Below are 12,206 nucleotides of genomic sequence, written 5' to 3'. Positions count from 1 at the left end.
TTCACCTGACAGTGAGGAGTTTTAACAGGGGGACGTAGCATGGGAGGATCACGCTATTTCCCCCAGTTCCCCCTAACCCCTGGACAGGCGCCCCGATTGACCAGAGGAGGCGCTAGAGCAGCAACCAGCACACATATCCACATCCGGCTTCCCACCTGCAGACACAGCGTATTGTGTCTGTAGGGACACCCGACCAAGCCAGAGGTAACACAGGGATTTGAACGGAATAGACCACTACGCCACCCGGGCGCCCTTATTTATTTATTTTGAAGGAAGAATGTTCCTCTCCTCTCTCTGCCCACCTCCTGTATTTTAAAAGCACTCATGAGTGCGTTATGTATTAGTGGCCACTGTTGAGGATGCGTCTGCTGGTATCATGACCTGACCGATAAGTGAGTGACTTGTGTAATGGCCAGTCATTATTTCATTAACCTGTCTCCCCCGAGGTGCTCTGTGTGCATGTGTGTGTGCATGTGCATGCATGCACGTGCATGTATGTGTGTGTGTGTGTGTGTGTGTGTGTGTGTGTGTGTGTGTGTGTGTGTGTGTGTGTGTGTGTGTGTGTGTGTGTGTGTATGTGTGTGCGTTGAGCTTGTGTTGGTATAGATGGTTTTTAGTGTGAAGTGGAACGTTAGTTTGGTGATGAGTCAAAATCTGTGGTTTATACCGTCTCCTTCTTTCTCATTCTCTCCTTTACTTTCTCTGATGCTCTATTTTATCGTGCTCGATGCCAGCTGCCCTCAGTTCACATCGGTGCGATATCTCACATTTTCTTTCTGTGTCCCGCTCTATCTCAACTTTCCATCTGTTGTCACGTCGCTGCATCTTCACTCGTGTATGTGCGTGTTACTTCTGTTGTGCCTCTCCGTCTTGTCTTTTAAACCTCTTACCGTCTCCCCAGTCTTCTCTCCTTAACTCCTCTAGTGACTCCTCTCTCTCTCTCTCTTTGCTTATCGGGCTATCGCTAGATCTTAACATCTATTCTTAGACCATATATGAAATTCTTCCTTGTTTCATTCATGCCTTTGAGTCATTTCCAGCACTTTCCTCCCTTTATCTACGCAATGCCTCCTGTCTCTCACAGTGGCTCTCATTCACTGTCTCTCTGCCCTTTTACCTGTCTGTCTGTGATCCTCTCTCTACACACCTTACACATCACATTCAGGTAGATGGGCTAATTCATGTAAATGTATTATGTGTGTGTGTATGTGTTTAGATCATTCACTGTCCCTCAAATTGTGGCACATATTGGCGCCACAGAGGTGTCCTCTACCTGGAGGATCTTTCACTTGCAGCTGTCATTCACTTTCCTGAAATGTGGCCTTAGCTATTCAAATCTGTTGAAATATCTTCGCCTTATATTTTGACTTTGTCACAGTTTGTTTGTCTGTCTTGACCTCACCTGCAGTGATGACATATTCTGTTTTCTCCTAGTTGCCAAGATTTACATATCTCTTCCTTTTTCAATTGCCAGTTGGTTGTCACCTAGCCTGTCCTTGTTTAGTCTCCGTCACAGCTTAATATTTCTGACAGTAGCGAGAGATTAGGTTTCTTTTTTTCCAGTCAATCGGACTTTTTGCTTTGTTTGATTATTTGCTTCACTGGAATTGGTGTTTGTAAAGCAGCACTGGTCTGATTCGATTGGACATAATTGGTTTTTCTCAGTGCCAACTGACTTGGGGGAGCTTTTTCAAGGTTTGGAGTGCTTTGAAATGGAGTGAGTCATTGGGACCAAATCATAGATGTGTCAGGAAATTTGGAGTTCTTTTTTTTTGGGCTGGCCCGATTCTGCTCTTTTTGCATGCATTTTTTTGTTTTGGTGTTTTCCTTTGGGCATTTACGGTATTTCTGGAAATTTCTGCATACTATAGTCTCTCTGTTGGATGCTAGTCCTATCTAGTTTAGCTATGATGACTGAATATACCCCAAGTTTCACTGCCACAGCACACTCACCTCTCTCTCTCTCTCTTTGTCTCTCTCTGACTCACTCTCCATCGCTCTCTCTCTCGCTCTGTCTCTGTCGCTCTCTGTCTCCCTCTCCTTCTGTCTTCCTCTCCCTCTGTCTCTCTCTCTGTCTCTCTTGCTCTCTCTCTCTCTGTTGTCTTTTACGTTTTCCTCTGGTTGCCATCCGTCTCACTCTGCTTGTTAATACAGCCTCTTTGGGAGATAGAATGTGGTTTGAAAGGGCACAACAAAGCGCTAAGTTATGAAGTTTTGTGTGTGTGTGTGTGTGTGTGTGTGTGTATGTGCGTGCGTGCGTGTGTGTGTGTGCGCACCCCTGAGCACTACTAAAAGGGACTAATTTTCGCACTGATTTGGGAAATCATCCATGTTCCTTTGATATCTTGGATAATTGCCTTCCCAAACAAGTTGCGGTGGTAGGCGGTCCCTCGAGCACTCCTTTTGTGTATTTATTAAGGATGCACGTCAGAGCTGGCATTTTACCCCCTTCCCCTGTTAGGACAAAACACAGACGCAGAGGGAACGTTGTGTGAGGAACCTTATGAGAAAATGATGCCTGACCATTTACCACCCTACTCTCTCTCTCCTCTTCCCAGAATGCATCTGAGCCCTCATTTCTATTCCACCGTCCTGTGCCACGGTGCCTTAAGTCGGCATTCTGCGTTTTTCGAAAATTATGCACAAATCCAGCTTTCACACTTGTGCTCAGGAAACTACACACTAACAGCTGCTTCACAAAACTGACATTACACCCCCTCCTCCCATCTCTGTTTCATCTAATCGTACGTATTCGTCCATCTGTCTGGAGAAAACTCTTTTTGAAGAAACCCAGTAAGCTGGGTATTCACTTAGCCTCCCGTGTGTGTCGCACTAGAATGATGTAATGAAGGGTATTAGGAGTTTACGGCGAACTACGTTTTTGATTCCAGGTCTTTCAGGCACAGAGTAGGGATTATAGAAATCAGGTTACAGGGTATTAACGGAAAACGCAACCTCAATAAGTAATGAGGTTCTGCTCATCCGAAGGAGTTGCTATTAATTTCCACGGTCGGCTTTGTCACAAAACAAAATCGTCTTTGTCTTTGGTTTCGTTTTCAGTCCGGTCATCTGTTGAGCTGAACTATTTCCTCCCATCTTCAATCCAGCTGGAACTAGTATGAAATACTTCCCTGTGTGAACCGCGGTGTATTGTGAGATTATCATGGGTTGTAATGAATAACACAAGACTTTTTTTTTACTGGAAATGGCCCAGTCCTAAAAGTCATAACAGTGCTATATCTTTATATCACAACCAGCAAAGTGGTCAAACAGCGAAGATACGGTGGTGTGTTTGGGTTAAGAAGATCTCTAAGTGGGGCATCCGGGTGGCGTGGCGGTCTATACCATTGCCTACCAACACGGGGATCGCCGGTTTGAATCCCTGTGTTACCTCCGGCTTGGTCGGGCATCCCTACAGACACAATTGGCTGTGTCTGTGGGTGGGAAGCCGGATGTGGGTATGTGTCCTGGTTGCTGCATTAGTGCCTCCTCTGGTCGGTCGGGGCTCCTTTTTGGGGGGGGGGAGTGGGGGTAATAGCGTGATCCTCCCATGTGCTACGACCCCCTGGCAAAACTCCTCACTGTCAGGTGAAAAGCGGCTGGTGACTCCACATGTATCGGAGGAGGCAGGTGGTAGTCTGCAGCCCTCCCCGGATCAGCAGAGGTGGTGGAGCAGTGACCGGAATGGCTCGGAGGAGTGGGGTAATTGGCTGGATACAACTGGGGAGAAAAAGGGGGACACCCCCCCCCCCCGAAAAAAAGATCCCTACGTGATAGAAGCAGAAAATGGCAGGGATCCGGTCATTCACTTTGAGCCCCAAGTCTTACCAATCGCAGCCAGTAACCTGATTGTCAGTGCATTGCAATTTCTTCTTCCATTCGGTTTAATGAAATTAAGTATTTTAAGTGTTTTAACAGTAATAACATGCAGCTGTACAGAAAGCATAATTGCATTCCCAGTTGATTCTTGAATCACTGCTTTCGTACCCTGCATCCCTGGGACTTCGACCCATTTTTCTTTTGAATTTCCAGGATTTCCTGCAAGATTATAGTAATCTTAGCGAGAGACCTTCTGCTTCATAGGAAGAGGAGGTACATATGCATAGGATCACTTAGAGGAGTGCCCGCTGATGAATCACCTTTGAGACTTAATTACAATTTTAGAAGATATATAACTGCTGTATTTCACGAAACACATTTTAAACCGAGCCATGCTTACTTGTAAGGGGCTCTAGAGTTACGTTATATCCGAATCTCGTTTTTCCAGTCAGACTGTGAAGCTCGGCACCGTAGCTGGCCAGCAGGAGGCCAGCCTCTGCTGTTTGCCAGCAGGTAATTATTTCCTGCAGACTCTTGTCTCTGAAACAGCCAGAGTTCTTCTTAATTAAATGAGGTTCAGAAATTAAATGAATATTGAGTGGAGCTTGTGGGCAATTTTTCCTTTTACCTCAAGGTACTACTGGCAAGCACACGTGGTTTTTTTTATTCTAATGAAAGCATCCTCTTGTTGGGTATTAATTTGATATTGATGAGCTAGCTGTATTTGCTTCTCCACTTCCAGTTATTCTCCCGAACCCTTGTGCCTACATGCACACAAATACAAGCATGCACGCAGACATGCACACACACACATAGACACACACAGATCCGCATGTTCTAACATATGCATGTAGCAGATTCCTGAGTGAACCTCGAAACCTCTGTGCACAAACAAGGTGATGATGTCATTTGTTTCCCGAAGTGCTGTCAAGGCCCGAGGCTTCTCTGTGACTTGCCCTTCCCCTAACCCCTGCTTTTATAGCTTGACAACCTTTAATGGATTGTTACTCATCAATCGCTTTTAGCATTAATCTCTATATTTTAGCTGGGCTATTTGCTATAACCTTGGGACAACCTAAACCTCACCGTTGCCCTTTCCAGCTAACATGTACCATAACCTTGCCATCATGTGTGAGGAGTCAGCTCTGGTTCTTATGCTTTTGCACGTGCAGTTTGTACATCCATGCTTTGTACCCTGCCCTTTATCGTTGCCCCTTCTCTCATCCCCATCCCCATGCCTTTTTTACCTTGTGTTGTCAGGCATGCAGTGACTCAGACTTATGCTCTGCCCAAGTGCATTCATATCAGGCAGGCTGGGGTAGTCACAGATTCGCTTGAGGTCCCTGCAGGTCTGTGCTGTTCTCATAAACCTGAACTCTGTCCTGGCATTATTACAGTTATCTTTCAGAGTAGTACTGTATGAACAGCTGCAGTGTGTAAGAAGGTCAGCTGAAAGATGGTTATGTGTAGGGCTGGGGCATATGAAAAATATTATCATCATGTTAATCATAGGGGAGTCTGGGTGGCGTGGCAGTCTATTCCGTTGCCTACCATCACAGGGATTTCAAGTTCGAATCCCCGTGTTACCTCTGGCTTGGTCGGAGGTAACACGGCAGCTTGGTCGGTCCTTCATCACTTGAAATAATGTCCGCAAAGGCGTTGGTGCTTTTATAAATCAGTTAACAACATGTGCACTGAGCAGAAATTCAATCAGTGTAGTATGCATACATCAGAAAATACCAGATGGATTCAAGAGCAAAGAACAGTTTTCTCCCTGGTGGCCATACGCCAAGCTTTAAGGGAATTATCACATCAGGGGAATTGCGTCATGCCGTTTGTCCACTCTTGGCTGAAACTACCAGTTGTTTTGGCTTAGGAGAGGCCGGTCATTTGTGTCAGACATGCAGATTGGCGAAGTCATTTGAGGCGAAGTCCCTCCTAACGTCCAGCTTGGCTCATTGTCATGTCGGCACCGAGGGAGGTGTTTTGGTAGTGGGTGTTAATCTGCTGGAAGCACTGGAGGAGGCTTCAGCGGCACGTTCAAGTGAAACAGGTTGGAAGTAGTGAAAAGGCTGCTGAGTTAATCACTGTGTCTCACACACACACACACACACACACACACACACACACACACACACACACACACACACACACACACACACAGACTTGGACAGGCTGTCTTTCAGGGAACTGCAACAGTTGTGGATGCTTTATAAATTGAATCAGAACTACACAATCCTCCTTCCCCCATGGACTTTTCACATTATTTTCTCAAGTCCTGATTTGTGGGCTTGAACAACCCATTTGTTTACCAACCCAGGTGGCTTTGTGAGAACAGCTCTGACTGGTTCATCGAGAGCTGTATAGACAAGACAAGATGGCTGGTTTTGGAACTGTCCAGCAGGAGTCCAGTCATGCTGAGTGGAGCTGGATGTGGTCTTCTCGGGGAAGAAAGCGAGAACACCGTACCCACATTAGACAGGAGTGTGTGTGTGTGTGTGTGTGTGTGTGTGTGTGTGTGTGTGTGTGTGTGTGTGTGTGTGTGTGTGTGTGTGTGTGTGTGTGTGTGTGTGTGTGTGTGTGCGTAATAAATCTCCCTCTCAACCTTTTTCGGGTGGTGTGTGTCTTCCTCAAGCTCGGGTCATCTATCATAGGTCTGGGAGTTTGAGGGTTTTGTGCAGTATCTTAGCTGTTCCTAGGACTACACTGTTCTGGACAGACTTCAGATGATGTTCCTGGACTCTGCTGGAGCCACTCTCCCAGTTTAGGGGGTCACAGCCTCTTCTACATCTGATCTAGTTCTTCCCTCAGCCCTTGGTATTTCTCTAGCTTCTTGTGGTCTTTCTCCCTGATGTTGCCGTCGCTCTGGATTGCTACATCGATCACTACTGCTGTCTTCTGTTCCTTGTTGACCACCACAATGTCTGGTTGGTTTGCCAGCACCTGCTTGTCGGTCTGGAACTTGAAGTCCCACGAGATCTTAGCGCTGCCACTCTCACCCACCTTTGGCGGTGTCACCCATTTGGACTCTGCCAGAGGTTGTGTTTGCATATATATATATATATACATATATATATATATACATATATATACCGCTTATCCAGCTCTCCCCGCCTACCGTCAGGGCAGAGACACCCTGGACAAGCCACCAGGCCATCACAGAGCTGACACACATTCAAACCTAGGGACAATTTAGTAAAGCCAGTTCACCTGACTTGCATGTCTTTGGACTGTGGGAGGAAACTGGAGCACCCAGAGGAAACCCACACAGACACGGGGAGAACATGCAAACGCCACACAGAGGATGACCCGGGACAACCCCTAAGGTTGGACTACTCCAGGGGTCAAACCCAGGACCTTCCTGCCGCCCACCGAGTGGTGGAGTCAGAAAGAGAACAATCCCAATTGGTGTTGCTATTGATGGTAGTGCTCATGTGACATTTGGGGCCATGAGTTTTGATGTTGCCCATGGAGGAATGGGCCATTGGAGGCAAACAAACACACACACACACACACACACATCCCTCTCTTATGGAGAGAAGCCCAGTGGAGGTGCCAGTGCCAAATATCTCTGTTGGACAAAGTCATCAGTTTTATGCTAAAGGTCAAAGCATCCAGATTCCTGCTCCTCCGTGACCTCCTCCTGCTCCGCACCTCGCCCCTCTCCTGCTGCTCTTCTTCTTTGTTTTGTCTGGGTCCTCTCCGTCTCCAGACACAAGCCTCTCTCTAGCCGCTGTAAAACACACATTCTCTATCTAACATTGACATAAGGATTTTTCAGGCACCGGTGGTGATTTTCCCTGTTCACACATGCAGTTTCTATCTGTAAGATTTACAGATAGCGTGTCTTCACACATGACAGCGTCTTCTGTCTCTCCCCTGCTTGTGTAGGATGTCTTTACGTCATTAAACTATGGCATCTTTGATGTCATTCATTTATTCGTTTATTTGTCTTGATGCGTGCTCAATAATCCAGGTAAGGAACCGACCGAACCCGGTACATTATACATTGCATATGAAACTGGTTGTTGGTTTTGGTCGTTATGCAGCTGTATTGTTTATGAGGGTGGGGATACCTGCAGTCAGTTGAGACTGAAGAGGTCACTTGGATGAGTGATGAAACGTTTCTCTCAAAAACCGTTGTGTCTAGATGAACTGATTCAACCTTCTGGGATTAGTCATTTATTATTTTGGCATTCTCAGGGTTTTTTCTCCATCATACTGTACCCCATAGCTGACTTCTGATTTCATCCTCTGTGCACAATAAAAGCTCTTATCTACACTCACTGGCCACTTTATTAGGTACACCTTGCTAGTACCGGGTTGGACCCCCTTTTGCCTTCAGAACTCATTGTCATGTTCAAGAAACCAGTCTGAGATGATTCGAGCTTTATGACATGGCGCGTTATCCTGCTGGAAGTAGCCATCAGAAGATGGGAACACTGTGGTCATAAAGGGATGGACATGGTCAGCAACAATACTCAGGTAGGCTGTGGCATTGACACGATGCTCAATTGGTACTAAGGGGCCCAAAGTGTGCCCAGAAAATATCCCCCACACCATTACACCACCACCACCAGCCTGAACCGTTGATACAAGGCAGGATGGATCCATGCTTTCATGTTGTTGATGCCAAATTCTGACCCTACCATCCGAATGTCGCAGCTGAAATCGAGACTCATCAGACCAGGCAACGTTTTTCCAATCTTCTATTGTCCAATTTTGGTGAGCCTGTGCGAATTGTAGCCTCAGTTTCCTGTTCTTAGCTGACAGGAGTGGCACCCGGTGTGGTCTTCTGCTGCTGTAGCCCATCTGCCTCAAGGTTCGACGTGTTGTGCGTTCAGAGATGCTCTTCTGCATACCTCGGTTGTAATGAGTGGTTATTTGAGTTACTGTTGCCTTTCTATCAGCTCGAACCAGTCTGGCCATTCTCCTCTGACCTCTGGCATCAACAAGGCATTTTCACCCACAGAACTGCCGCTCACTGGATATTTTCTCTTTTTCGGACCATTCTCTGTAAACCCTAGAGATGGTTGTGCGTGAAAATCCCAGTAGATCAGCAGTTTCTGAAATACTCAGACCAGCCCGTCTGGCACCAACAACCATGCCACGTTCAAAGTCACTTAAATCACCTTTCTTCCCCATTCCGATGCTCGGTTTGAACTGCAGCAGATCGTCTTGACCATGTCTACATGCCTAAATGCATTGAGTTGCTGCCATGTGATTGGCTGATTAGAAATTTGCGTTAACGAGCAGTTGGACAGGTGTGCCTAATAAAGTGGCCAGTGAGTGTATATCGTCCATTTTCCAGACATATTTTTTTTATTATTATTTATTTTTCTCTCCAATTGTACCTTTCCAATTACCCCACTTTTCCGAGTTTTCCCGGTCTCTACTCCACCACCTCTGCAGACTACCCCCCCGGACAGGCGCCCTGACCGACCAGAGGAGGTACTAGTGCAACGGCCAGGACACATACCCATCTGGCTTCCCACCCGCAGACACGGCCAATTGTTTCTGTAGGGACGCCCGACCAAGCCGGAGGTAACACGGGGATTCAAATCAGCGATCCCCGTGTTGGTAGACAACGGAAGAGACTGCTGCACTAGCCGGATACCCCAGACATCTTTTGAATATTCTCTTACTTTTAGTGGTTTTCAAATAAATGTTACTCTTCATCTGCCATCTACAAGTCGCAGATACATTCCTCGTGATGGGTTCACTCACTCCTGTAAGAGTACTTTTGACTGGCACACTGTTTATGTTGGCACTCTCGCTCTCTCTCTCTTTCTCTTTCTCTCTCTCTCTCCCTCCCTCCTTTTTTTTGGCGCTTCAACGTCCGTTTTGGGCTGAAGTGTATCCGTGAGATTTTGCAAGATTTTGGACAAGACATGAAGAACTGGGTTCATGACTCTTCAAGTGTGACACCATCTATGTGTCCCCTGTCACCCAAGACCACTCTGTAGGCCTGAACAGTCTGCGTTGGCAAAGACTGGTTCAGTTGCCAAGTGTGAAGGAACACACACACACAAGCGCGCACGTGTGTGCGCACACACACACACGCCATTCCTTCTCCTCCCTCACCTTTTATCTGCCCTCCCCTTGTGCTGCTGCTTCTCCCCTGCTGTTCTCCTTTCTCTCTTATTATGCTTGCTCTTGTTCCGTCCTTTCTTTTGATCTTTCTCTTCCAATTCTTTCTTCGGTGCTTTTCCACTGTCCTTTTGCATCCCTTCTGGCCGTGTCTGGCTGCTCGCCATACATAGGAGTCCATACCTTGGCGGTGGAGTGCGTGAGCCCACCCCTGCACAAAAGCTCCTGCCACAAGCTGCTGTGTTTACCTTTCATAAGCGTTAATTAAAAACGAATAGAAAGTGTTCTCATGTACCATATTCCCCCGTTGCTCCTCTTGTTGCCTGCAGGGAGCAGATTGTTAATTGAGTCCCCCCCGCCCCCCCGCCCCCCGCTCACATCTGTTATTTTTGCATTCTGTCAAGAGACATTTGGATACCTGTACTTAGCAGGGAGCTGCACACCAGTGGGGACTTCCTCTCACTCACTTGGGTTCGTCTATCAGACATGCAAGGCTCAACATTTCCAAAAGTTCTGCCCTCTTCATCCCTCGCTCTAATTTTTTGTCTTTCTCAATCTTACACACACATACATGCAGACACACACACACACACACACACACACACACTCGGCCCCCTGATTTAAAACTGCATGGCATGATTTTGGTTACCTCTCCTGCAAAAGACGTCAGGGGCTCTCGTTGATCCTCTCTCTTTTTTTTCCCTCTCATTATCGTTTGTGCGCTCGCTCTTCCTCTCCCGCTGTGCTTGTTTCATCCCCTCTCTCCCCTCCCCGCCTCCTCTCTATCCCCAACTGGAGCTGAGGTGCTTAATTAGTAATTTGTGAAGGACACCCTTTCCCTTGGGCGGCCGTGGTCTCTCAAGACACAACACAAGGACGGGCTGACCTGAGAAAGACCCCGAGTGAAGGAGGGGCTGAGGCAGAGATATGGAGGGGATTGAATGAGGGGATGATAATTGATGGATACACTTGCCAGGAACTATAGGTGTCTTGGAAGATTGGCATTGGTATTGGCAGCATCTGTACATGAGATAATCTTTGGTTTACATGCAAACATACTCACACACAAAAAACACACACACAATGAATACATTCAGCAAAAAGGGACAAGGGACGTACAGCTAGCGTAGCAGTCTATTCTGCTGCCTACCAACACGGGGATCGCCAGTTTGAATGCCTGTGTTACCTCCGACTTGGTCAGGCATGCCTATAAACACAATTAGCTGTGTCTGCGCGTGGTAAGCCGGATGTGGGCATGTGTCCTGGTTGCTGCACTAGCGCCTCCTCGGGTTGGTTGGGCCACCTGTTCAGGGGGGAGGGGGAACTGAGGGGAATAGCGTGATCCTCCCATGTGCTACGTCCCCCTGGGGAAACTCCCCACTGTCAGGTGAAAAGAAGCGGCTGGTGACTCCACATGTATCGGAGGAGGCATGTGGTAGTCTGCAGACCTCCCCGGATCAGCAGAGGGGGTGGAGCAGCGACCGGAATGGCTCGGAAGAGTGGGGTAATTGGCCGGATACAATTGGGGAGAAAAAGAGGGGGCAATTTATTCATCATTTGAATGGGTAAAATGAGTATTCAGCAGCAACATGTGATAATACACCTACCTGTCAATCAAGTCTTGCACTGTGGTAGTATGTGCCAGCCACACACTGCCGTTCATACAAGCCACTGAAAAAAGTGTTTTTTCTAACAAACTGAGAAAGGTTATTAAGAGGTCTGTGATTCAGCAAGGCGGTTGGGAGGGCGCGCTCAGGTGGGCGTATGCAGTGTATCAGTGAGAAAACAACAACAACAATCTCTTTTTGTATTCTCTCCTGCAGTGAACTGAATTCCAAACTACAAGACACTCTCGAGCAAATAGAGGTATGTGATTTTTTTATTTTATTTTTTTGTTTGTTTTGTTTTGTCATCTCTCGGTCCAGTCTCATCAGTACTTTGGATCGCTCTAACCGTCTCGTCATTTTCCAGGAGCTCTCATCTGCAATTATGTCGCACCTCGACTTTTCGACAGTTTGGCTCCTTCACTCTTTCTGCCAAATGTTGACACATGCAAAAAGTCATTATATTCAATGTGGCGTACATGAATATGTGTTTCATCTCTCACGCTGGATCGATAGCAGCTTAGATAAGTGGTAGGTATACAAAGCAATTTGTGCAGCACCAATGCCTCTGTGGTGAGCAAATTAATTACCCAGAGTTTTGTCAGTACACAAGAAAAACTAAGTTTGTGTGTGCCAACACACACACACACACACACACACACACACACACACACACACACACACACACGTATG

The 12,206-nt window shown here is 46.9% G+C and overlaps 1 protein-coding gene across 2 annotated transcripts in view; it reads left to right on the top strand.

The window, feature by feature from the left end:
- Positions 1 to 12,206, top strand: part of vps50 (VPS50 EARP/GARPII complex subunit) — a 188,420-nt gene that overhangs the window by 49,830 nt on the left and 126,384 nt on the right. For both annotated transcript variants that reach the window (XM_056298098.1, XM_056298099.1), the window contains exon 10: positions 11,733 to 11,775. In XM_056298098.1, coding sequence (XP_056154073.1) covers positions 11,733 to 11,775 — 43 coding nt within the window. The remainder of the gene's footprint in view (positions 1 to 11,732; positions 11,776 to 12,206) is intronic.

This window comes from Lampris incognitus, chromosome 18 (genome assembly GCF_029633865.1).
Source record: "Lampris incognitus isolate fLamInc1 chromosome 18, fLamInc1.hap2, whole genome shotgun sequence".
Classification (NCBI taxonomy): Eukaryota; Metazoa; Chordata; class Actinopteri; order Lampriformes; family Lampridae; genus Lampris; species Lampris incognitus.
Note: the sequence above shows the minus strand (reverse complement) of the source record. Positions and strands in the feature narration are given on the sequence as shown.